This window comes from Physeter macrocephalus, chromosome 8 (assembly GCF_002837175.3).
Source record: "Physeter macrocephalus isolate SW-GA chromosome 8, ASM283717v5, whole genome shotgun sequence".
Lineage (NCBI taxonomy): Eukaryota > Metazoa > Chordata > Mammalia > Artiodactyla > Physeteridae > Physeter > Physeter macrocephalus.
In genome coordinates, this window is record NC_041221.1 from 45,893,497 (window position 1) to 45,919,978 (window position 26,482).

The following is a 26,482-nucleotide window of genomic DNA, read 5'->3' on the forward strand; positions in this document are numbered from 1 at the left end:
AGGAGGGAGAGGAGGGGGGAGATGGTAGAGCTGAAGGATCGTTAGCAATAGGAGACGGAGGGCAAGCTGCAATGTCACTCACACCTGATGTTGATGGCACACGCGTCCACATCTTTGAAAGTTTGCAACTTGAAGGTTCGTATGTAGGGGACTTACTGTATATCTCTTGAGGGGGAATCAGGACCCTGCCCCCAAGGCTATACTATTGTTTCTTCACCGCTCCTCCCTTGTCTCCTCATCCCCTCCCTTAAATGGTAATTTTATGTGGTGTATATTTTACCACAATATTTTTAAAAAGAAACCCAAGAGTTCTTCATAAAGATTTCTAAAGAGGCAGAAAATAGGAGAAAGGTGTGTCCTATCAAGAGAAAGTGAAGGGGAGGATGCCAGCGGTGTACAGTGCTGCGGGAAGCCTTCAAAGAACCAGTGGCTCCCCAGCACACCCTCTCCAAGGCTCCACTTGGCCTCAGGGCTTCTTCAGCTTCCTGGTCCCACACAGCCACCCAGCCACCAGGCCCAGCAACTGCCCACAGAGCCACGAGGTGCCCAGGGTGACCACTAGCAGGAACGAGAAGATGTCCAGCAGGTACTGCTCATACCATGGCTACTGGAAGGTGTGGGGCTTGAGGTGTGCTGCACCCCCTGCCTGGAGGATGGCACCCAGGTGCTGGGCAGGGGTCAGGGGGTGGCAGTGCCTGATGATGCATCCTTTACACAACCATGGCCATTGTGATGAAAGAGAGAGAGAAGTGGACCTTTGTAGGCATTACAAGTCTCCAGCCCAAATGTTATCTGGTACCTCTCATAATGTATCAGCAAAATAATTTTTTTTTGTCTAACTCCAATCTTTTTAGTATTCTACAATTATATTGCTAACCAATTTTATTTCAGGTAGTCTTTTGCTAGGCAGACAAATGCTAAATACAGTAATAAATAAAATATATAGTATGTTAATGGCAAGTGCTGCTAAGAAAATCACACAAGGGAGGAGATGTGAGGGTCAGATATCAGGAGTATTAAAATTTTAGATGACATGATTCAAACGAACCCTAAACATTTATGAATATCAGAGAAATAGGAGCACAATATTTGACGATATTAAATAGTTACTATTCATTTGGAGAAGCATCACAATGTTATTATGGTTATTTAAAAAGAGATACCTTGGCTCTTCAGATACATTCTGGGACACAGATGAAGTATTATGATGTTTTGGATTTGCTTCAGAATAATTTGGGGCAGGGGACAGAGGCAAAGTTGAAAGTGGGTGGGAATATAAAAGAAAGAAAATTTGCCAGGATTTTATAATCATTGAAGCTAAGTGTTGGGCATGGGGAAGTTCTGCTTTTACAAATATTAGAAATTTGTCATTAAAAACTTTTTAAAAATCTCCCACTATGATTCTAATTTTTCTTGTTCTTTCAGTTTTGGAGGTCACATCATTAGATACATATACATTTACAGTTAGAGTTTCAGGTACCACACATTCCCAGTGAAATAACTAACCTTCATTACAAAAGTACAATTTTGTCTCTGGTAAAGCTTTTCACCTCAAGTCTGTTTCTCTGATATTATTCCTAATTATTCAGGTCTTATTTTCCATTAGTGTTACATGACCTGTCTTTTTCTATCCTTTTATAATCAACCCTCCTGTATCCTCATGTTTTAGATGTGCCTCTTGAAATGGCAATAAGCTTGATGTTGTTAATCAAGTCTGTCAATCTTTGTATTTGAACTGGAGTATATAGGTTTACATCTACCATGTTTCTATTTCTCCCTCTTATTCTTTCTTTCCTCTCTGTTTTGTCTTCCTTTAGAGCCTGGAATATTTTTTATCACTCCATTTTCTCCCTCTAATGATTTCCATCTTATCTCTTTTCTTCAAATAAGTTATCCCAGATTCACAGCATGCCTTTACAACCTGTCAAGGTCAAAAATTAATCCATATCTTTACTACTTCTGGGCAAGACAAGAACCCTAGAAGTTCTATTTACCCCCTCCTGACTTACATGCTATTTTTGTTACACATTTTGAGTCTGTATTTTTAACCTCAGAAAACAATATTTTTTACTTCAAGTATATTATATGAATTATACATAATTTAATAATTTAATGATAAAATTCTTAATATTTAAATGTTATGTCTATCAATGCTTGCTTAGATTTGCTCATATACTTTCTCTCTGTTCTTTTTTTTCTTTTTTTCTTACATCTCTGACATTTCTTATGGAATCACTTCTTCCTAAAGTATATCCTATAGTATTTCCTTTATCAAGAATCAGCTGGTAAGAATTCTCTCTTTTTGCCTCTGGCAGTGGTTTTATTTCACCCTCATTATTAAAAGATAAATTAAAAGGGGAGTGGCCAGATGGCAGAGTAGGAAGACCCTGAGCTCACCTTTTCCCACAGGTACACCAAAATTACAAATATTTACAGAACAACTATTGATGAGAAAGACAGGAAGACTAGCAGAAAGTTCTTCTACAACTAAATATATAAAGAAGGAACCACAGCAAGACAGATAGGAGTGGTGGAGACACAATATGGTCAAGACCCATATGCCCGGGTGGACAACCCATAAACAGGAGGATCATTGCAACTGCAGACATTCTCCCCAAGGAGCAAGGGGTCTGAGCCCCACATCAAGCTTCCCCAGCTCAGGGTTCTGCACTGAGAAGATGAGCCCCCAGAATGTTTGACTTTAAAGACCAGCAGGGCCTACTTTTGGGAGAGCCAGAAGGCTGTGGGAAATAGAGACTCCACTCTTAAAAGGTGCGCACATAAAATCTCACACACTTCAGGACCCAGGGCAGAAGCAGTAATTTGAAAGGATCCTAAGTCAGACCCATCTGCTGATCTTAGAGAGCCTCCCAGAGATGCAGGAGGCAACTGGAGCTCAGCCTGAGGACACAGGTACTGGCAGCAAGTCATTTTGGGGAACTCATTCTACAACAAGGACACTGGTGCTGATAAGCACCAGTTTGGAATCCTCCTTCTAGTTTATTAGCTCCAGGACCCAGCCCTGCTCACCAGTCGGTCAGGAGTACTGGGATGCCTCAGGCTAAGAAGCTAGCCTGTGGGAACATAGACCTTCCCACCAGCAGGCAGGCTGTCATAAGACCCTCTGAGCCTACAGGCACTCTGGGACCCAGCCCTACCCACCAGAGGACCCAGGAGACCTGGATCCGCCCATCAGTGCACGAGCACTAGCCCCAGGACTCCCTGGACCCTGCAGCCAGCCGATGGGAACCGGCCCCACCCACTCGTGGGTTGACACCAACTCCAGGATCCCAAGGGCCCTGCAGTCAGGAACTCTGGGACCTGGCTCCACCCACAACTGGGCCAGCATGAGCTCTGGAACAAGCCTCATCTACTAGTGGGCAGACGTCAACCCCAGAACCCCATGGATTCCAGCCCCATCCACCAGCAAGCTAACATACCAACTCTGAGACCTCCAAGACCCCACAGCCAGAGACCCCAGGATTCAGCTCTGCCTACCAGTGGGCTGGCACTAGTTCCAGGACCCCCTGGGCTTCAGCCCCACCTACCAGTTGGCCAACAACAGCCCCAGAACCACTGCAGTCCTTCAGCTGACTATGTCAGGACCAAGCCCACCCACCAGCAAGACTGCACCGACCCCAGTACCCCATATATGCAGATTGCTATATATAAACCTGATGGTAACCACAAATGAAAAATATATAATAGATACACACACACAAAAAAAAAAAATAAAGAGAGAGAAAGGAATCCAAATATAACACTAAAGATAACCATCAAATTACAAGGGAAGAGAGCAAACAAAGAAGAAAGGAACAAAAAGGAACTACAAAAACAGCTTCAAAACAATTAACAAAATGGTAATAAATACATATCTATTAATAACTACATTAAAATTAAATGGACTAAGTGCTCCAATCAAAAGGCACAGAGTGGCTAAATGGATATATATATGTCTTATATCTACAAGATACTAACTTTAGATCTAAAGATACACACACACTGAAACTGAGGGGATGGGAAAAGGTATTCCATACAATAAAAAGAAAGCTGGAGTAGCAACACTTATATTAGACAAAATAGACTTTAAAACAAAGACTGTAACAGGAGACAAAGAAGGACATTACATAATGATAAGGGGATCAATCCAAGAAGATACAACAATTATAAATATATATGGACCCAACATAAAAGCACCTAAATACATAAAACGAATATTAACCAACATAAAAGGAGAAATTGACAGTAACACAGTAATAGTAGGGGATTTTAACACCCTATTTACACCAATGGACAGATAATCCAGACAGAAAATCAACAAGGTAAACTGGCCTTAAATTACACATTAGTTCAGATGGGCTTAATAAATGTATATAGAACATTCTATCCCAAAGCAGCAGAATACATATTCTCTTCAAGTGCACATAGAACATTCTTCAGGATAGATCACATGCTAGGCCACAAAACAAGTCTCAGTAAATTTAAGAAGACTGAAATCATATCAAGCATCTTTTTCAACCACAATTCTATGAGACTAGAAATTAAGTCAACACAAACTATAAAATTTTATTGGAGACATATCTCACAATGAGCTGAGGGGCTGTTTTTTCAATTCTTTTTAAATTAATTTATATATCTGTAGATAAACATCATCTATTTCTGAAGCGAGACAGTTTTGTATCAATATCTTAGTTACATAAACACTGAAAAACTATTCACATAAATAAGTAGCAGGACCACTAAGAGTTTTGTTATGAACCACCTTGAAAATGATGTACCTTCATTCTTTGAACACCTTCAGAATAATATGCCACATGAATATGCTATTCTTACAGCAGTCTACCATCAAAAGTTACTTTTAAAGGTCTGTCAGCTGAAAAATCACAATTCCACCTTTGGATTTTGTTAAAAACAAAGAATTACAAATCATCTGAATTATAAAGACTTCCTGGCTCAGTCATGAGATTTTGAATTGTTCATTTGGTACCCCTACTTTTCCACCCTGGGGCAATGTACCATGTGGAGAATGGGGGTGGGTGAAATGTGTCCATTTCTTCTGTAAAATAAGAGTCAGGAAATTGTGAAAAGTGTGGCAAGACAGAGGATCTGCCAACCAAACACAACACCTTGTCAGGCAGACCAGTTGTAGGAAACTAGAGTAAACAAAGGTGGAAATTTACCACTTCCAAACTCTGTGTCATGTAGCCCTTGGGAAATCTTCATGTACACATTATGGTGAAGGTAGCCCAGTTTGAAGGCTACTGGCTTAAGCTGCTCTACTGAGGCTACTGGCTTAAGCTGCTCTACTGAGGCTTTCTGCTACTGCTTGAAATTGACTTTCTAGTAACAGTAACTCTCATCTGAGATGATATGAAGCTCATAAATGGTCACTAAAGGAAGATGGAATGGCAAGCCTTAGCTCAATAAAATTCCATGAGATAAATTTTAAAAAGGGGAAGGAATGAAATGAAATGAACTATTATTTGGTCTTTAGCTCTGGCACACTTTTCTGCTATGTTTTGTAGGCTGACTCATTTGTAAAATCAGTTAGAGGACAGACGCAGCTCAGCTCTCAGTAACACAAATGAGAAAGGAAGAGTTGTCACCAGGTGCCATTGCTCTCAAGGGTCTCATCTACAGTCAAGGGAAGTGGTCCCGCCACCAGGAGGTGTCCACAGCCCTTGTTTGTGGAACCTTCCTTTCTTTGTACATGTTCTAACACAAAAAGATCTCTCAAAATTCATCTTGGATTTTTTTGTTTTAATTTAATTTTATTTATTTTTTATACAGCAGGTTCTTATTGGTAATCTATTTTATACATATTAGTGTATACATGTCAATCCCAATCTCCCAATTCACCACACCACCACCCCTGCTCCCGCCACTTTCCCACCTTGGTGTCCATATGTTTGTTCTCTATTTCTGCCCTGCAAACCAGTTCATATGTACCATCTTGGATTTTTAAATCAGGAAAAAAATAAAACCCGAGGGACTGAATCACCAGTGCAAGTGTTATCTGATTATTACTTACTGTTACTTTAAGATGAAATTTGTTTAAAATCCACTCTGACAGATGTGTGTCTCTAAATTTGGAACATTTCATTTAAGAACTTATAAAAAATAAAAAGTAAATAATTAACTCATTTAAAGCCCAGAACGGAGAAAGGAGCCTCCTGGATCTTAGGGGCAAAAAAAAAGAAAAAAAAGAAAGAAAACCCACAAAATTTCCCAAGAGAATTCCTTAGCGGATCCAAGTGCCTTCTGCATGCATGTGCATGGAATCACCCTGGGTGAGAGGGATACACCAGCCAGGACCACCCTGTGGTAGGGCAGATTATTCATGGCAAAGAGGTGCTCACAAGAGGGGCCAGTGGGGCTAACATCAGCCCATCCACTCTCCAAGCCCTGTGCTCTGGCGGGAGGAGGCATCCATCATGGGGACAAGTTTTATTGCTGTTGTCTTAATTTGCACAATGGCTCTCCTCTCTCTCTGTGGTTGCCCCGGTGGTACCTGCTTTTTTCTGGTTGGATGGATTAGACACATGTATCCCGTTAAATGGTAGAAAGGAGATGAAAGAACTTGGAAAGCATAACACATGTCACATTGGTAAAAGATTTCTGTTCTTATTTTGAATGTTCACTACTCAGAAAGGTCTGCTTTCCACCCACAGGCAGTTACAGTGGGTATAAGACTGCCCCTGAGGTCACTGAGTCACCAGGTGACAGGTGAAACGTAACATTCAATCCAGCCCCTCCCTGCTGCCTTCCACATGTGACCAAGGCTCTACTTTCCTCCTATTATCCACTGTCCTTTTTTTTCATTATTAAAAGATAAATTAAAAGGGGAGTGGCCAGATGGCAGAGTAGGAAGACCCTGAGCTCACCTTTTCCCACAGGTACACCAAAATTACAAATATTTACAGAACAACTATTGATGAGAAAGACAGGAAGACTAGCAGAAAGTTCTTCTACAACTAAATATATAAAGAAGGAACCACAGCAAGACAGATAGGAGTGGTGGAGACACAATATGGTCAAGACCCATATGCCCGGGTGGACAACCCATAAACAGGAGGATCATTGCAACTGCAGACATTCTCCCCAAGGAGCAAGGGGTCTGAGCCCCACATCAAGCTTCCCCAGCTCAGGGTTCTGCACTGAGAAGATGAGCCCCCAGAATGTTTGACTTTAAAGACCAGCAGGGCCTACTTTTGGGAGAGCCAGAAGGCTGTGGGAAATAGAGACTCCACTCTTAAAAGGTGCGCACATAAAATCTCACACACTTCAGGACCCAGGGCAGAAGCAGTAATTTGAAAGGATCCTAAGTCAGACCCATCTGCTGATCTTAGAGAGCCTCCCAGAGATGCAGGAGGCAACTGGAGCTCAGCCTGAGGACACAGGTACTGGCAGCAAGTCATTTTGGGGAACTCATTCTACAACAAGGACACTGGTGCTGATAAGCACCAGTTTGGAATCCTCCTTCTAGTTTATTAGCTCCAGGACCCAGCCCTGCTCACCAGTCGGTCAGGAGTACTGGGATGCCTCAGGCCAAGAAGCTAGCCTGTGGGAACATAGACCTTCCCACCAGCAGGCAGGCTGTCATAAGACCCTCTGAGCCTACAGGCACTCTGGGACCCAGCCCTACCCACCAGAGGACCCAGGAGACCTGGATCCGCCCATCAGTGCACGAGCACTAGCCCCAGGACTCCCTGGACCCTGCAGCCAGCCGATGGGAACCGGCCCCACCCACTCGTGGGTTGACACCAACTCCAGGATCCCAAGGGCCCTGCAGTCAGGAACTCTGGGACCTGGCTCCACCCACAACTGGGCCAGCATGAGCTCTGGAACAAGCCTCATCTACTAGTGGGCAGACGTCAACCCCAGAACCCCATGGATTCCAGCCCCATCCACCAGCAAGCTAACATACCAACTCTGAGACCTCCAAGACCCCACAGCCAGAGACCCCAGGATTCAGCTCTGCCTACCAGTGGGCTGGCACTAGTTCCAGGACCCCCTGGGCTTCAGCCCCACCTACCAGTTGGCCAACAACAGCCCCAGAACCACTGCAGTCCTTCAGCTGACTATGTCAGGACCAAGCCCACCCAGCAGCAAGACTGCACCGACCCCAGTACCCCATATATGCAGATTGCTATATATAAACCTGATGGTAACCACAAATGAAAAATATATAATAGATACACACACAAAAAAAAAAAAAATAAAGAGAGAGAAAGGAATCCAAATATAACACTAAAGATAACCATCAAATTACAAGGGAAGAGAGCAAACAAAGAAGAAAGGAACAAAAAGGAACTACAAAAACAGCTTCAAAACAATTAACAAAATGGTAATAAATACATATCTATTAATAACTACATTAAAATTAAATGGACTAAGTGCTCCAATCAAAAGGCACAGAGTGGCTAAATGGATATATATATGTCTTATATCTACAAGATACTAACTTTAGATCTAAAGATACACACACACTGAAACTGAGGGGATGGGAAAAGGTATTCCATACAATAAAAAGAAAGCTGGAGTAGCAACACTTATATTAGACAAAATAGACTTTAAAACAAAGACTGTAACAGGAGACAAAGAAGGACATTACATAATGATAAGGGGATCAATCCAAGAAGATACAACAATTATAAATATATATGGACCCAACATAAAAGCACCTAAATACATAAAACGAATATTAACCAACATAAAAGGAGAAATTGACAGTAACACAGTAATAGTAGGGGATTTTAACACCCTATTTACACCAATGGACAGATAATCCAGACAGAAAATCAACAAGGTAAACTGGCCTTAAATTACACATTAGTCCAGATGGGCTTAATAAATGTATATAGAACATTCTATCCCAAAGCAGCAGAATACATATTCTCTTCAAGTGCACATAGAACATTCTTCAGGATAGATCACATGCTAGGCCACAAAACAAGTCTCAGTAAATTTAAGAAGACTGAAATCATATCAAGCATCTTTTTCAACCACAATTCTATGAGACTAGAAATTAAGTCAACACAAACTATAAAATTTTATTGGAGACATATCTCACAATGAGCTGAGGGGCTGTTTTTTCAATTCTTTTAAAATTAATTTATATATCTGTAGATAAACATCATCTATTTCTGAAGCGAGACAGTTTTGTATCAATATCTTAGTTACATAAACACTGAAAAACTATTCACATAAATAAGTAGCAGGACCACTAAGAGTTTTGTTATGAACCACCTTGAAAATGATGTACCTTCATTCTTTGAACACCTTCAGAATAATATGCCACATGAATATGCTATTCTTACAGCAGTCTACCATCAAAAGTTACTTTTAAAGGTCTGTCAGCTGAAAAATCACAATTCCACCTTTGGATTTTGTTAAAAACAAAGAATTACAAATCATCTGAATTATAAAGACTTCCTGGCTCAGTCATGAGATTTTGAATTGTTCATTTGGTACCCCTACTTTTCCACCCTGGGGCAATGTACCATGTGGAGAATGGGGGTGGGTGAAATGTGTCCATTTCTTCTGTAAAATAAGAGTCAGGAAATTGTGAAAAGTGTGGCAAGACAGAGGATCTGCCAACCAAACACAACACCTTGTCAGGCAGACCAGTTGTAGGAAACTAGAGTAAACAAAGGTGGAAATTTACCACTTCCAAACTCTGTGTCATGTAGCCCTTGGGAAATCTTCATGTACACATTATGGTGAAGGTAGCCCAGTTTGAAGGCTACTGGCTTAAGCTGCTCTACTGAGGCTACTGGCTTAAGCTGCTCTACTGAGGCTACTGGCTTAAGCTGCTCTACTGAGGCTACTGGCTTAAGCTGCTCTACTGAGGCTACTGGCTTAAGCTGCTCTACTGAGGCTACTGGCTTAAGCTGCTCTACTGAGGCTACTGGCTTAAGCTGCTCTACTGAGGCTACTGGCTTAAGCTGCTCTACTGAGGCTTTCTGCTACTGCTTGAAATTGACTTTCTAGTAACAGTAACTCTCATCTGAGATGATATGAAGCTCATAAATGGTCACTAAAGGAAGATGGAATGGCAAGCCTTAGCTCAATAAAATTCCATGAGATAAATTTTAAAAAGGGGAAGGAATGAAATGAAATGAACTATTATTTGGTCTTTAGCTCTGGCACACTTTTCTGCTATGTTTTGTAGGCTGACTCATTTGTAAAATCAGTTAGAGGACAGACGCAGCTCAGCTCTCAGTAACACAAATGAGAAAGGAAGAGTTGTCACCAGGTGCCATTGCTCTCAAGGGTCTCATCTACAGTCAAGGGAAGTGGTCCCGCCACCAGGAGGTGTCCACAGCCCTTGTTTGTGGAACCTTCCTTTCTTTGTACATGTTCTAACACAAAAAGATCTCTCAAAATTCATCTTGGATTTTTTTGTTTTAATTTAATTTTATTTATTTTTTATACAGCAGGTTCTTATTGGTAATCTATTTTATACATATTAGTGTATACATGTCAATCCCAATCTCCCAATTCACCACACCACCACCCCCGCTCCCGCCACTTTCCCACCTTGGTGTCCATATGTTTGTTCTCTATTTCTGCCCTGCAAACCAGTTCATATGTACCATCTTGGATTTTTAAATCAGGAAAAAAATAAAACCCGAGGGACTGAATCACCAGTGCAAGTGTTATCTGATTATTACTTACTGTTACTTTAAGATGAAATTTGTTTAAAATCCACTCTGACAGATGTGTGTCTCTAAATTTGGAACATTTCATTTAAGAACTTATAAAAAATAAAAAGTAAATAATTAACTCATTTAAAGCCCAGAATGGAGAAAGGAGCCTCCTGGATCTTAGGGGCAAAAAAAAAGAAAAAAAAGAAAGAAAACCCACAAAATTTCCCAAGAGAATTCCTTAGCGGATCCAAGTGCCTTCTGCATGCATGTGCATGGAATCACCCTGGGTGAGAGGGATACACCAGCCAGGACCACCCTGTGGTAGGGCAGATTATTCATGGCAAAGAGGTGCTCACAAGAGGGGCCAGTGGGGCTAACATCAGCCCATCCACTCTCCAAGCCCTGTGCTCTGGCGGGAGGAGGCATCCATCATGGGGACAAGTTTTATTGCTGTTGTCTTAATTTGCACAATGGCTCTCCTCTCTCTCTGTGGTTGCCCCGGTGGTACCTGCTTTTTTCTGGTTGGATGGATTAGACACATGTATCCCGTTAAATGGTAGAAAGGAGATGAAAGAACTTGGAAAGCATAACACATGTCACATTGGTAAAAGATTTCTGTTCTTATTTTGAATGTTCACTACTCAGAAAGGTCTGCTTTCCACCCACAGGCAGTTACAGTGGGTATAAGACTGCCCCTGAGGTCACTGAGTCACCAGGTGACAGGTGAAACGTAACATTCAATCCAGCCCCTCCCTGCTGCCTTCCACATGTGACCAAGGCTCTACTTTCCTCCTATTATCCACTGTCCTTTTTTTCTTTCTAACACCTCTTCGCCACCCCCCCACACCCCAGTTACTTGGAGAAGTAATGTACCCAGCAGGGAAGTCGGGGCTGGAGGACACTTCTTAGACATTTTATGCATCTAGGAATGGTCACGTGACTCAGGTCTGTCTATGAGATTTCACTGGAAGTCTTTGGGTAGCTGCGGTGTCCGGGAAACCTCTTTAAAGAAGCTAACTCAGCTGGTATGAACCTGCTTTATGCCCTTTCCTTAAGTTTCCCTTTTCTTGCCTGAAATTCCAATGTGCTGACTGGATCTAAAATGACCACCTGGAAAATCAGGGTGACCTTGAGGATGAAGCCACCCACTAAGGAAGGCAGATCAACCACACAAGAAATCCGGACTATTGATTACATCATGTAGCTGCCAAATCAGCCCTGGACGGCCTGCTTACCTACACATTTTTTTTTTTTTGGCCATGCTGCATGGCTTGTGGGATCTTAGTTCCCTGACCAGGGATTGAACCCGCGACCTCAGCAGTGAAAGCGCAGAGTCCTAACCACTGGACCACCAGGGAATTCCAATACACATTTCTTTTACATGAGAAAAAGAAGAAAGAAAAGAAAACCCTAAGCTGTTCCAGTCACTTTCTTCTGGTTTCTGTTACTATCAAGTGAATGCAATTCCCAACAGTATGTCAAGTACAGAAAGGCTCAGCTATGGAGAGGCTCTTCTTAGTCTAAAGAAGAAATTATCTTCTTTCTCATGACTTCATTTTTTTATATAGGAATATTGAGAAGACAGCTCACAGCTATGAAAAGTGGAGACCAGGGACATTTCAGCCCATGACCAATCAGCAGTCTCCACACCCCATCTGCAAAGGAGTGCTCAGCAGAAACCAAGGCAGAGACCACGGACACAGGCAAGGGTGTGTCTGGCACTGAATGCGCATGCCCAGGACAGGCTTCCTGAGCTTTGACAAGAGTTTGCAGGAGAAGCAAATAGAAAACAAAAGAATCAGCAAAGCGCCTGCCTTAGGGGTTATTCCATGATAAGTGATGGAGTGGAGTGAGGGAAGGAGGCTGAGAAGACGCTGGGCACGGAGGCTGGAATGGTTCAGGCTCAGTGCCGTGAAGAAGGGCGTGATAAGGAAGGTGGCTTCAAAGCTTCAGATCTGAGGGTCACTGGTCCAAAGTATCCATGGACGGAATCACAGAACAGCCTTTGCTGACCGAAAATAAAGAAGGCCACAAGGGCTCAGTAAAGTATTCTAATCATGGTGATAAATGGACTATTTATAAATGGAATGGAGTATTTATAAATGGAATATTTCCTGCCATATCAATAAACAAAGGATGTCACAGTCACCAATGACTGCAGCCCTCCAAGGTGAGCTGGTGAGCCCTGAGGAAACTCAGGATGTAAAAATACAGGCCCCAGGCAGCTGAGGTGCATTATCAAAGGAATGATTTCGGTGAGCCCAGTCTCTTGCATCTTCCCATACATAGAAAAGTGCTAAATTCCTTAACTTGAGATATCCGGTTTTCTTTATTTAACAACAATCTTTTGGTGTTCCCAATTACCTGTTCTTTGTTGAAAAACTCCTAAATATCCTGGCCCCTCCCCTCGCCGCCTCGGAGCAGTTTCTCAGAGTTATCTGAAATGCTGTCTCCCAGGATACCGTCCTCATTTTGCCCCAGATAAAACTTAACTCGCAACTGTCATGTTGTGCATATATTTTTTTTAAGTCAACAGTGGGAAGAAGCCAGTGAGCAGGAATTTGTAGCAAAATAGCAAGTGGATAGGATGTGGAGAATGAGGGTTGACAAAACTGGTGGGAGATGCCAAGAAATGCTGACTCTGCCCAAACACACCAACTTCCAAGGCTGCACTTGCCCTCCGGCCTTCTTTAGCTTCCTGAACCCACACAGCACCTGGCCACCAGGCCCAGCAGCTGCCCACACAGCCACCTGGTGCCCAGGGTGACCGCCAGCAGGAACGAGAAGAGGTCCAGCAGGTACTGCTAATGACAGGGCTGCTGGAAGGTGTGGGGCTTGAGGTAAGCCGCACCCCCTGTCTGCAAGATGTGGTCGATCCAGCCCACCAGCTGCTGGCTGGGGGTCAGGGGGTGGGAGCGCTTCATGATGCTGGTGTCCACCATGGCAGATTTCTGCCTATTGGCAGAGACAGAGGGAGGTGTTACTCAAGTGGTCTCAGAAGACTTAGAGACCTTGCATCTCACACACACACACACACACACACACACACACACACACACACACACACTTTCCAAATTATGCACAAAAGGTTCCCTTTCAAGGAAAAGTTGTTGGCCTGGCCTTGCTATGGTCTAGTTGGGTCCCTTTAAAAAGTTCAAACTGATATTTGCATGCAAAGATCCATGCTTGGTGCTGGAAGTGCTAAAGTGTAAAAAAGGTGACTGAGTCTGTAAGGACTAATCTCTACCCCAAGGAGGCTTAAGATATACTACAGGAAACCATTATATTTATTGAGCATCTACTTTGTGCTGGTGTCTGGGCTAGATAACAAATGTGACTCTGGGGACTGCAGCCCAGGAAGACATCTGCATTTTCCTGCTCCTTCAAAGCATCATGTTGACCAGCACTGGCTTCATGGGCTATGAGCCTGCATATTTGCACAGGGTCCCACCCTTAAATGGGCCTGTGCTTGATTTAATTCTCTGCTGTCACCTTCTTGAAATCCTTAAACTTTATGACAAGGGTCTCCACATTTCACATAAGGGCACATGAATTATGTAGCCAGCCCTGATGTCCCATGTCTGTGGATTATCCCAGCCCAGATGACTCCTTCACAGGGCCAGTGGATCATGAACATTTGGGGTTTAGGTCTTTGAAAATCCAGTGAAAGTTACGAAGCCATTCATCAGAAAATGAATATTTTAAACACATGAGATACCAAATATGCACAACGTTTCTAGGTTATTTGACCCCCAGAGCTTAACAACTTTTCTGGGGCTAGGATTCACATGCAATGCGGTTATTATTCAGTCACCTAACAAGAACTACTTGCAGGTCTCCTATGTGCCATGACGTTGTGCAGTAATGCTAAGTCTTGAGATATGATTCGGGTTTGTGCCCTTGAAGCTCTAACTTTTTTAGTCCTTCTTCATTTTAAGAAAGAAAATACATTTTTCCTCTTCACATGAGATTACTGTGTTGCTTGGAAAATTTCTTAAGAGATCAACGAGCCCCTTTGTATTTACTCACTTAACAGGAATCCATTCAAACTTACTTTGTGGCAAGCCCTGTGCTGAACCCTGGGAACATAGCAGAAAACACGAGACATGCGCTGTTGTCCTGGGTGAGCTTACTCTCTACTTTCTAGTGTGGGGGAAAGCCAATAAATTAAAACATAAAGAAATGGGCAATTACAGATCCTGTGACATGCTAAGAAAAAAATAATGTGCTATAATTGGGGTGGATAGGAGAGAAGGCTTTGGGACTATCAGAGAAAGACGGTCTCTCTGAGCAGGTGGCATTGGATGAGGCCTCGATGTCATGAAGGAGCCAACCCTGTGAAGAGAAGGGAATGTGTTTTCTAGGGAGCAGCACAGGCAAAACGGCTGAGGTGGGGAGCAGTGTGGGATATTGGGAACAGAAAGGCAACCTCCTGCCTCAGTTGGAATTCTACTATAAGCACCTCCAAAGTAGAAGACCTCTCAAAGACACCTTGTGTCAGCAGTTCGGGTTCCTCACAGCTAGAAGGTATAAAATCATTCTCGGCATCTAACCTAAACTGCTCTAGTCTTCCTCTCATAGGAAATAAGTCAGCTGTTAGCGTCACACACATATTATTTCACGTCCTGGAAATTTCAGTTTTGTTGCAAAAAAGACCCACACGGTGCCTGTTGTGGTTTACATCTTCATTCAGTGTAAGCAACCACAAGCCCAGAGAGCTGCACACCTCTTGTCCTCTATGACTTGCTTCATGTTCAGAGCCAGTGTCTCAGCTTTGATCTGCTTTAACTGGATGGAGACACCAAAATTTTTGGCTTCTACTCAGAGCAGGTTTTAGGCTGGTCTCCAAAGAGGGGAATCTCCACCATGGACACGCCATGTTGGATGGCCTCCATGACACTATTTATCCCACCATGGGTGACAAAAAGGTGGACGTGAGGGTGCCCTGTTGCAAATAACAAAGCAGAACATTTCAGGATGAAAAGTTTCAGAACAAGGAAAGCAGAAAAGGCAGAAGAAAATACCAATGGGACTTAAAGTGTGTTGGAGCCATTGTGAAGATGACTTTGCTTGCTACACACCCAAGGATTCCAAGCCTTGCCTTTGTATAGAGACTCCTTGACTCAGCCAGAACCCAGGGAAGACTCAGCCAGAACCTAGGGAATTCTGCAGAGAATAGTGCTAAGCAAGGCAGATATCTCCATCCATCCATCCATCCATCCATCCATCCATCCATCCATCCATCCATCCATCCATCCATCATTCCATCTATCCATTCCATCATTCCATTCCTTCTCTCTATCCCCTCATGTCTCTTTGCTTCTCTCATCTGTTTTCTCTTTGTGTTTCCCTATGTCTATATCTGTCTCTCTCTGTCTCTTCCTTTCCTTGAGCAAACTTTTCTCATCCACCAAATAATATCCCTCTTCTCTGAATTCCTGACACATTCATTGACATCACAACTCATGTAGCACTCATAAAACTTACACTGTATGTGTTGTTCTCTTTAAATATATGAGAAGAAATATATGAGAAGCCACTTGAAAGCAAAGACTGGACTCTGCACGTCAGTATTTGCTAGCCTTTGCTTATTTAGAGCTAACTAAGGTGATTGTTGATAATGAAGAGTTCATCTCAGCCTGTGCTGGCCAACTGGGATGTGCATGAGAACCTCCTTGTTTCTTCTTTGAAATGAGAATCATATCCCATGTCCAAGACTTAAAGAGATACATTTGCAGACGTGGAAACAGGAATGTTTTTAAAATTCTACAGGTTATTTTGTCATAATCTTGGTTATGAGCCTCTGATCCAGTCAGTGGCTATGGCAGTGAGGGGTCTCTAAGAAGCAGCACTAGGCACAGAGATAACCTGTTGTGGGTGAGAAAATTCTCTGGTATCAGAGACTCAGTGTGCCAAATAACTGGCCAGGAGGTTGCTCAGCTTGGCACTCAGGTACATTGGCATCAGTGTTGTGAATGTATGAGTTGCTCACACCTTAGTAGCTAAGGAAGATATGTGTGTGTGTCTGTGTGTATGTGAGTGTGTAAGGGAACATGGGTGAACATGTGCACATAAAGCCACTGAATACAGTGGCAATATGCCCCCTGGTATGTGTTCTCAGAGCTCACAGATTGTTTAGGATTATTTTGTGGTGACCTTGTTTAAGACCAAAAGCAGTAGGTCACTGTGACTTTGATGGCTGCAGACATCAGGCCTGGGATAGAAAAGACTGAAGGGCAAATAGCTGTTTTGGCACCTGATCTCATTGGAAGTATCGCCTGATTCTCCAAGAGCTCCAGCTGGCTGCTCCATTCCTGCCCTCTAAAGACTTATCTTGTGCTGATGAAATTATCCAACTAGAGATCAGAGGCCTAATGATCCTAAAGACATGTAAATGAGAAGAAAGAAGCAGTCCTGGGCAGTCCTTACCCAGGAGGTCATTCTGAGGAAGCCAGTCCACAATTTTCACATTTGCTACCAATTTGATGTCTCTGGGCCAATGAGAAGGCTTACACTTCCATATCACCCCTAGAGGGAGACGAGCAAAGGCAGCTTTCATCTCCTTGAGAATCTCCTGGGACTGAATTATGCTCACCACGGAGCCCAGAACCACAAGGACAAAACCAGAGTCTCCAAACTTGGTGATGAAATTCTCATATTCTTGGCGAGAGGTGAGAAAAGAAAGAGGAGAACAATGCTCATGAAAGCCTAGACAGCCATGAAATGAAGTCAGCCATTTACTAAACACACTCTCCTGTCATTCCTAGAGCTTGCTGTCCTGAGACAGCTCAGCACTCTCAGTTGTGGTCATGCCCTCTGTGCTGCTGGGAACATCTTTCATTTTTGAAACATTCACCCTACCATCCAGGTGATCATAGACACCCTACTCATTTTAGGTCCATGCAGACATGGCCATTTGGGTGTTTTCCAAAGCCAGACCAGAAGTGGTAGTGTAAGGAAGAACACCGTAGGAAGTCAGGGTCCAGCAGAGGGAGGTGAGACATCTGGAGCCTAGACCGGAGAAGCTGGGAGAAGGCCTCTGGCATAAGGAGAAGTGGAAGCGGAATGGGGAGGTGACTGGCCACCCACACCCGATACGCCATGTAGCACGCTTTACTCCGATATCCCATGTTGTTCTTAGTCACTGATCTTTGCAGTTCATCTCCTACCTCAATGATTCACCCACTTGACTTCACATTATATTCACATGGAAAGATTTTTTAAAAATCTGCAATGCCCAATCCCTAAGCAGCTTATCTTTTTAAGTCCCCCAGGCAGTACTGAAGAACGCTTCTGACCTAATGTTGTAATCTTTGTTTTAACACGTTTTGTCAGTTCTTCCAAATATTTCTTCGAATCCTGACCCTCTTTGGACTTCCATGGCTGCCCCACCCCCCAGCACCTAGACCTTTGCCCTATTGGGTTGATTCCAACTAGCATAACACTGTCTGATTTACCATCTCAGAGGACCACTTTGACAACAGCTTTGTCATTCTGTTATAATTAAAAAGCAACATAAAACCATTATATAAAAATTGGAAAATGCCGAGGAGAAAATCTTTTGAAAAAGTCCCTGTTGTCTCACAGCCATTACAATCCTTACTCCCATTAGGCTCTTGCTTTACAATTCCCTCCCCCAGGCCTGTGGCCAGGGTTGACTCACCCTCCTGTCAGGTGAAGCTTCCTGCAACCTGGCCTGGCTATCTTTGTGCAACTGCATCTTCCACTCTCTAGTCCAGCTGGAGTCACCCAGGGAAACCAGAGACATCTCACTTCATCTTCACAATTTGGGCCCCATGTTCTCTCCATCCAGCTCCATTCCTAAAGAATCCTTCCACCAACTCAGAGCCCATGTAGCCCGAGGATCATTCCCCAACTCTTCCTGCTCACTCAATGCAAGGTCGGTAGAGGAAGGGTAGACACTTTGGTGCCTGGAAGGCCCAGGCCAAATCAGGGCTCTCTGGCTCTGCAATAAATGATAGTGGGACAGCCACTTACACCACCTGAGCCCTGTCCCCTCATTTATAAAAATGAAGGTCATCATACTTCCCTCTATGTGGCAAGAGATCATAGAAGATAAAATTGCAAGCCTGTGCTGATAGATAAGAGGCAACCAATTCATCTTAGCTCCACTCAATTTTGAAAACTTCCGCAGCAGTGGTTCTGAGTCTATGTCTTCAAACTGATTGCACAGCTTTTACAACTCACAGTGCCCAGGCTTCACCCCACATCAATCAAATAGGGAAGCCTAGGCGAAGTTAGGGACCAGGGCTCTACGGTCTGGGGATGCTGGAGATAAAACCTGCGTTCTCACTGTCAGTCCCACATCTCGCCCCCTTGGTCACACCCTGTCTCACAGTGTTGCATGTTTCATTGTAACTCATCCCCTTAACAATTCCTGCATGTGACAGATGCTTATTACGTGCTTACTATACATGTGATCACACAAAATGAAAATGTAAACTTCAACTTACTAAAAGGCTTATCTAACCAGGGCCAGGACTAAGGTGAGGCAAGAGAAGACCCTGGTATAGTATTTAAGGAGGTCAATCTCAGGGTTGTATAAGTCCTAAGTCTGTACTTGCATGACAGGGCATCCTTCCTTTAAAAGGATGCCCTGGTGCCTCATTTGCCTTATGTTATGCACTCCCAGGATCCCAGTGGCAGAGGCAGCCACCAGCTCTGCACTGACTTCTCTGCATGAAATCCATATCCTCAGGTTTTACTTACTTGTGGTACTGATTTAACAGGTTTGGCCATTAAGCCTCCAACATACACCGTGTTAGGAAGCGGGGGCAGAGCAAACTCAAAGGCAAAGTCAGGAGTTAACAAACCACAGCTCTGCTTTCTTTAAAAGATGAGACAAAACTGGCCTAGAGCCTTCCGGGAAATGCTCCTTGATGGTGTTGTCATACATAGAGTGGATCTGCCACTGCTTCACGGAGAAATCAAAGAACATCAGGAAATTCTTTACTCAGCCCCATTAGTCCATGTGGTCAGTTAACAAGGAATAGAATACTGGCACATAAGACAGGGGGCTTGGTGGTCCAAAGTCCACACTGCCAAATGAGGAAGGGAGAATGGACACAAATGGCTTCCCAAGCTTCTCAGCAACCAAGAAAGGACAGTAGTTAAAAATTTCCACTATCACCAGGTCAAAGTTCTCATTCTTTAAAGAATTCATAGTATCATTTCTCCTTAGCAAATGACTGCACTGAAGCCCTAGTTGCTCCAAAATAGCTAAAATGTGTTCAAATGTGCTTCTGTAAGAAAAATAAATAAATGATTAATATTCATTGGAAGTGTTAATATCACAATACATAAAAGAATCTTGGTCCACTGACAGATGAATGGATAAAGAAGATGTGTTATACATATACAATGGACTATTACTCCACCATAAAAAAGAATGAAATAATGTCATTTGCAGCAACATGGATGGACCTTGAGAGTATCATACTAAGTGAAGTAAGTCGGACAAAGACAAATATCATATGATATCACTTATATGTGGAATCTTAAAAAATGATACAGATGAACTTATTTACAAAACAGAAATAGACTCACAGACATAGAAAACAAACTTATGGTTACCAAAGGGGAAAGCAGGGAAAGGGATAAATTGGAAATTTGGGATTAACAGATACATGTTACTATATATAAAATAGATAACAGAGATCTACTGTATAGCACAGGAAACTATATTCAATATCTTGTAATAACCTATAATGGAAAAGAATCTGAAAAAGAATACATATATATATATACACATATATATGTATAACTGAACTGAATCACTTTGCTGAACACCTGAAACACTGTAAATCAACTATACATCAATTAAAAAAAAAGAATATTGGGAAACAAAGAAAATATTCCAGGTAGGTAAGACCACACCCAACAGCAGCCATCCTATTCTACCACAATCCATAAATATGTACCTTAGTCACTCTGGGCAGATGTTCTGCTCTTCAGAGTGTTCCCTTCCTCCCCTCTCCCTTTCCTCACGGCTCCAAATCCCCAACACTCTCTATGCCAGTTCTTAGAAAATATATCTTTGAACTCTCAATTCCTGAAATCCATGGGCACAGATGAATTATGTTAAATGAAAATGAATTGCCATCATTGGGGTTTCTGCTCTGGGAGGCTTCCTTGACCATAGCAGACCTCATAGATCTCTTTCTACTTGATAAATTCTGCGACACTTTCCTTAAACTTCACTTACATACTGAACTTTTATGAGTGGTTTTCTTGTTTATTTAGCAAAACAGTGGAAGTCACTTGATGACACAATCCCATAAATACTGACAATATAGGCTATTTTTTAAAAATTACTGTGTATTCACATATGACAGATTTCCTCACCCAAGGGATTATTTGATCGTATTAGAACAAAATCTCAGCTAGAAATGGGAATTCTACCTTTCTATGCCCAGAGGTTAAACAAAGGAAAAAAAAAACCTGGTTCTGAAACATATGATTAGCCTTTCCACTTCAATGCAGGCTAAGGTATACAGAGAAGATAATGGCAAAGCTTTCTGACATGTAATTAAGACATTGCCTATGGGATTATTCCAGGAACCTATCTTCTGGCAACGCTTTCCCATCACTGCCTATATAGATTATGACCCTGTTTCCTGTTTGTACAACATATAGGGAAATAGGATATCCATCTGCACTCTAAGATACTAGAGGTAATAAGTGCAAGGGCTCAAGACATCAGAGGCCTCCTGGCTGCATGGAGGACCAAGAGAATTGGTACCCTGGCATAGTTATAATTGTCCACCATTGCACCATTGTGCCCCAGGTAGAGATTGTACAGAGGCTGAGAAGTCATTAGCAATATACATATCTCTGCCTGATCTTCAGGGTTAACTTCAAGTCATGCAATGAAAGTGATTGGCTCAAATCATCCCCTACTGTGTTTTAAAGCTTTCACGTAACAAAGGAGTGGTTACTAAAACTTTTGGATAACTTCAGTAATGTTGTAAAAATTCCTAGAATAGAATTTGTTAATCATAGTTAAAGTTAAGCTAACAAATAGAAAAATATCAAGAATGCATGGTTACCTATATCTGTCCTCAAAAATATGAAATTAGGGGAGAATAGACAAAGCATATACTTAAAATGTATAACTAACGTCACAAGACGATACAGACTAAGTATCAGATGAGTAGGTTAGGTCAGACCTATCCCAGAGGGACTATGGTCTTCCAGTTTGAGTGAGGAAAGGAGGTTTTATGGAAATAGTCAGATTTAAGCAGTACCTTTATTAGTAAAAAGATTTTCAGGAAGAAAAGAGGGGACTAGTCCTCTGTAATTAATCCAGATAGGCATGGATTTCTGTCTTTTCACTTCTATGTCTATGAGTAAGGAGTTATGTGTTCCTTTCCATTCCAGATGAAGCAAAAGGAGTCAGCTTCATGTCTTATTTTGCACGAGGTTGATTGCATTTTAAAAGGACTTTACATGGCCAGAAGCTCAACTTCTACAAAAGCATTGTTTAATAGTCTTCTCCATTAATAAATACATGTGACGAGAAAGGAAAAAAACAAATGGAAAGGTGTCTTTGATTTCCCTACCAACAGTGAGAGGTTGAGGTACCTATGCTTCTGTGTTGGGGAGATTATAGACAAAGATTGTAAGTGAAGCGTTGCAAGGAAGTCCCAGAAGAAACTACCTCCCAGTTGCTACAGGAATACCTTCATGCTTATAGTAGAAGAGAGAAAGGACAGAGCAAGGGAAAGCCTCCAATGGCTGGATTGGAGGATTTGGTGTGAAATACTTGTTTACCAAACTATCATCATCATTCATCCGTCTACCCCTCCCCCTCTCCATCCATCCAACCATCCCTTTATCACATCCTCAGTCCAAGCATCCACCCATTCACTTATATTACCGAAATTGTGACTCTTCAGTTCAAATAGTTTAAAAAATTACCTGCCCTCAAAAGTTTCTTCCATAAAGAAATGAAAAGACTTCTTAAATTCTTTGTTATAGTCTTCAGGTAGAAACCAGTTAATAACTTTGTATGATTTCTCCTCCTCTTTAAAACCTAAGAAACACCAATGGGTTAAATGTTAAATGTGTCACACAACATGGGTTAACATTAGAATCATGATACCAACATTCGATTGTGTCTTTTGAATTATTTTTGTTCCATTTGGTTGCTTTCTTATTCAATCTTGTATACTGAAAGTATTTCTTGAGACCTTTACAATGATTCAGGAATGCTTTTTAGTTTAAATTATGGAAACTTCCATTTAAAGCTTTAATTGAATGTATAGCTATTTGTCGCATTTTATTGCTGAGAAAATAAAGTTAATTAGTTTAAGATAATTTGTCAAGGTTGATTCCAGAGCCTCTGCTCTTTCTGTTTTAGAAAAATTCAACTTCATTATTTAAAGTGATATATCCAAATAGTTTGTGATTCAGTAGAAAGTACTGAATGGCTTAATTAAAATAGTAGTCTTCTGCACCTCTACGTACCAACTTGGCTTCTCCTCGATTACCCATGAGTTTGATGTTTGATGCTGATGTTTGACTGCTAGCAGGCTTCAAGCCCTATGTCCCATTCCCTCTTCTGTGCATTACCTGGGCAAACTGGTAAGAAAGTCTGCATGCTCCCTCCCGTGGCCCTAAGTGGGAGTTTCAAACCATGCAAGTCAGGCCCATGAGGCGGAACCCTCACCACATCCCAAACCCCTGCCCACAATAAAAATTCAAGCTAGTCATCCCTCCCTACTCTCGATAGCCATTTTTCGGGGGCTTGGGAACCTGTCCTGTTCTTTCAAAAAGTCCTTATTATTTGAGTAATAAACCTTCCATACTCTTCTTAATGCATTTGTGCCTACATCAGTCATGACATCCAACCAAATTGTGCATAGGGACTGGGAACAGATTATTGCATGGTCCCACACATCACAGCTCCCATATCCAACCTCAGTGAAATGACTGACTCTATCCAAGGATCTACTAGAAAATACTTGGCAGTCATAGATTTGGTAATATGTTCTGTTCAGTACCTATTTTACCAGGCTCTCAACTGCAGTTTGCCTTCACCTTGGAAGAGGCACAGTATACCTCTAACTGGTTGCCAATGGGACATTTCAACAGCTCTACCATTGGCCACAATCTTTGTTGGCAAAATATTAACCACATCCAACTTTCCCCAGGAGCATAGGTATTAATTACATTAAGGACATCCTCCCCCAAGGAGATTCATTTCACACACTCATTCAAGACAGAAACATTCTCAAAGTCGTTCACATGAAGGGATGTGCCATTGTCCCTACACAAAGTTCAAGATCCAGTACCTAAGTGAAATTCCTGGGAAAGATTTGGTCAGTCTAAGGTTTTTCTATCACTGACATTGTCAAGAAACAACTATTGACACCATAATATTTCAACAGGTCCAACATCTTTTCGTTCTTTTTGCATTGTGGAGACAACATATTTCTCATTTATATGTTTTACTTAAGTCCATGTATGCTCATTGCTTGAAAATCAGCCCACTTTGGATATGGTCCCAAATAACAAAACATCTAGAATCTGTCCAAATCACAATACAATAGGTACTGTAATTAGTGCCCCTCAAAACTGCCTTTAGCAACCTGCTCTCCTGCCTCCTGGAGTGACCTGACCACCTATGATGGCTGCATGGGTTTCCTACTGTTGCTGCAAAGATTTATTGTAAACTTAGTGGCAAAAAAAAACAAGCTTATTATCTTACAGTTCTGGATATCAGAAGTCCAAAATGGGTCTTATGTGAGTAAAAGCAAGATGTGGGCAGGCCTGCATTCCTTCTGGAGGCTCAAGGGGACAATCGTTTTCTTGCCTCTTCCAGCTTTTAGTGTCTGCCTGCATTCCTTGGCTCATAGCCTCCTTCCAATTGGCAATCACATCACTCTGACTTTTCCTTTCACCATCACATTCCTTCTGTTACTCTCCTGTTATCTTCTTTCATTTAGAAGAACTCTTGTAATTACACTGACTCCACCTGGATAATCCAGGATAATCTCCCCATCTCAAAATCCTTATATTAATCACATCTGCAAAGTCCCTTTGCCTTGTAAGGTAGAACATTCACTGGTTCCAAGAATTAGAACATGGATATCTTTGTGGGGGGGGCATTATCTGCCTATTATTATGTTCTGCTCTCTGCACCTCAAACACTCATGTACATCCCACATGCAAAATGCATTCACCTCATCTCAACATCCCAAAAGGTCTCAAACCATTACACTACCAACTCATAGTTCAAAATCTCATCTAAATATCATTAGCTCAAATGTCCCAAATTATAACATCCAAATAATTTAATAAGTATGGGTGAGAGTCTGGGTATGATCAATCCAGAGGCAAAATTTCTCTCCATCTGTGGACCTATGAAATCAGGAAACAAGTTTTCTGCTTCCAAGAAACAATAGTGGGGCAGGTATAAGACACTGGTTACTGATTTGATTAATCTAAATGGAACAAAGTGGAAGGAAAACACCAGTCACTGGTCATAAGAAATTCTGACATCCAAATAGGTCAACTAATATTGTTGGCCCATTTGGATGTCAAAATTTCTTATTAAGGACTGGAAACAATCCTCTGTGATTTGAAACTCAGCCCTGTGAGATCGAAGCTCTAACCTCTGGGCTTACTGCTTCATCCTCAGAGTTCTTCTTTGCTCTCCGTAAAAGTTATCATGCCCTGGGGTCCCACACGGGGAAGATGAATCCCCTTAGCTGGTTTGAAAACCAGTGGGACTTACCAGAGGGCTGTAAGAAACCAAGACTTCACTTACGAAGAGTGTGTATACATGCTTGCTTACTCCCAGGAACAAAGCAGAGGAAGCAGACTGAAACTCTTGGCGATCTGGCCGGTTTCCTGGGACCAGCCCAGTGCACACCCAGGCCCGCACTAGGCTCCTGCTCCAGTGCAGTCCCCACTAGAGTGAAGGCTGCTATTGCCGAGGAGAGCGTGCACTTCGGGGGAACGAAGCGGCTCAGACACAGCCCTGCATCTGAACAGGGCAAGGGCAGCCATTGCCCTTGGAGGCAGTCCTCATCTGCAGAGTTTTAATGTCTGCATTTCCACTAACATTGTGTTCAAGGCAATCTAGGCTTTCTCTATCATGTCCTCAATATTCTTTTAGCCTCTATCAATAACCCAACTGTGATTCCACATAATGATTGGAGCTTATGAATCCACAAGTATGATTATTAGAGATCTTTGCTTCTTCAGTGCCACTGATGTTATTTCTTCACTAAAGTTAATAAATAAGCGAGATGGGGGTGTTCGAATTAATAGTTAATAAATGGTTCAAATATTCCATATACTGAAATGAGCATCAGGTCAGAAATAATAACCTAATCATGGATTTTCCTGATTTGCAGACACCTAGCCTAGCTCTTCTGATGAAGTAAAGAATGAATATGCTGTTTCAAAGCCTCAGGAATGCCCATGATTAGGGAATATTGAAAGAAACCCTAGACACTTAAACCTGGAACCTAAGAATAAGACTGAATGGATCTAAAAACTCCCTGAACTGTTTATAGACTTTGAGGTACATATATTTGTTAAAGGGGTAGAAGGTAAGTTCAGTAGTTTCTCAAAGTTCATGCCAAACCTATTTTTTAATCTAAAATTTTAATTTAAATTAATTTAACTTAGGGCTTCCCTGGTGGCGCAGTGGTTGCGCGTCCGCCTGCCGATGCAGGGGAACCGGGTTCGCGCCCCGGTCCGGGAGGATCCCACGTGCCGCGGAGCGGCTGGGCCCGTGAGCCGTGGCCGCTGGGCCTGCGCGTTCGGAGCCTGTGCTCCGCAACGGGAGAGGCCTC

General features: G+C 42.3%; 1 protein-coding gene across 1 annotated transcript in view; it reads right to left on the reverse strand.

Moving 5' to 3' along the window:
• Nucleotides 1–15,142: 15,142 nt before the first annotated feature.
• The window catches only part of UGT3A2 (UDP glycosyltransferase family 3 member A2), a 21,676-nt gene continuing 10,336 nt past the window's right edge, over nt 15,143–26,482 (reverse strand). The window contains 6 exon segments of the mRNA XM_007111467.2: nt 15,143–15,487; nt 15,490–15,597; nt 17,082–17,312; nt 19,379–19,472; nt 19,474–19,915; nt 22,593–22,707. Of these exon segments, the coding sequence (XP_007111529.2) occupies nt 15,342–15,487; nt 15,490–15,597; nt 17,082–17,312; nt 19,379–19,472; nt 19,474–19,915; nt 22,593–22,707 (1,136 nt within the window). The 3' untranslated portion in view covers nt 15,143–15,341.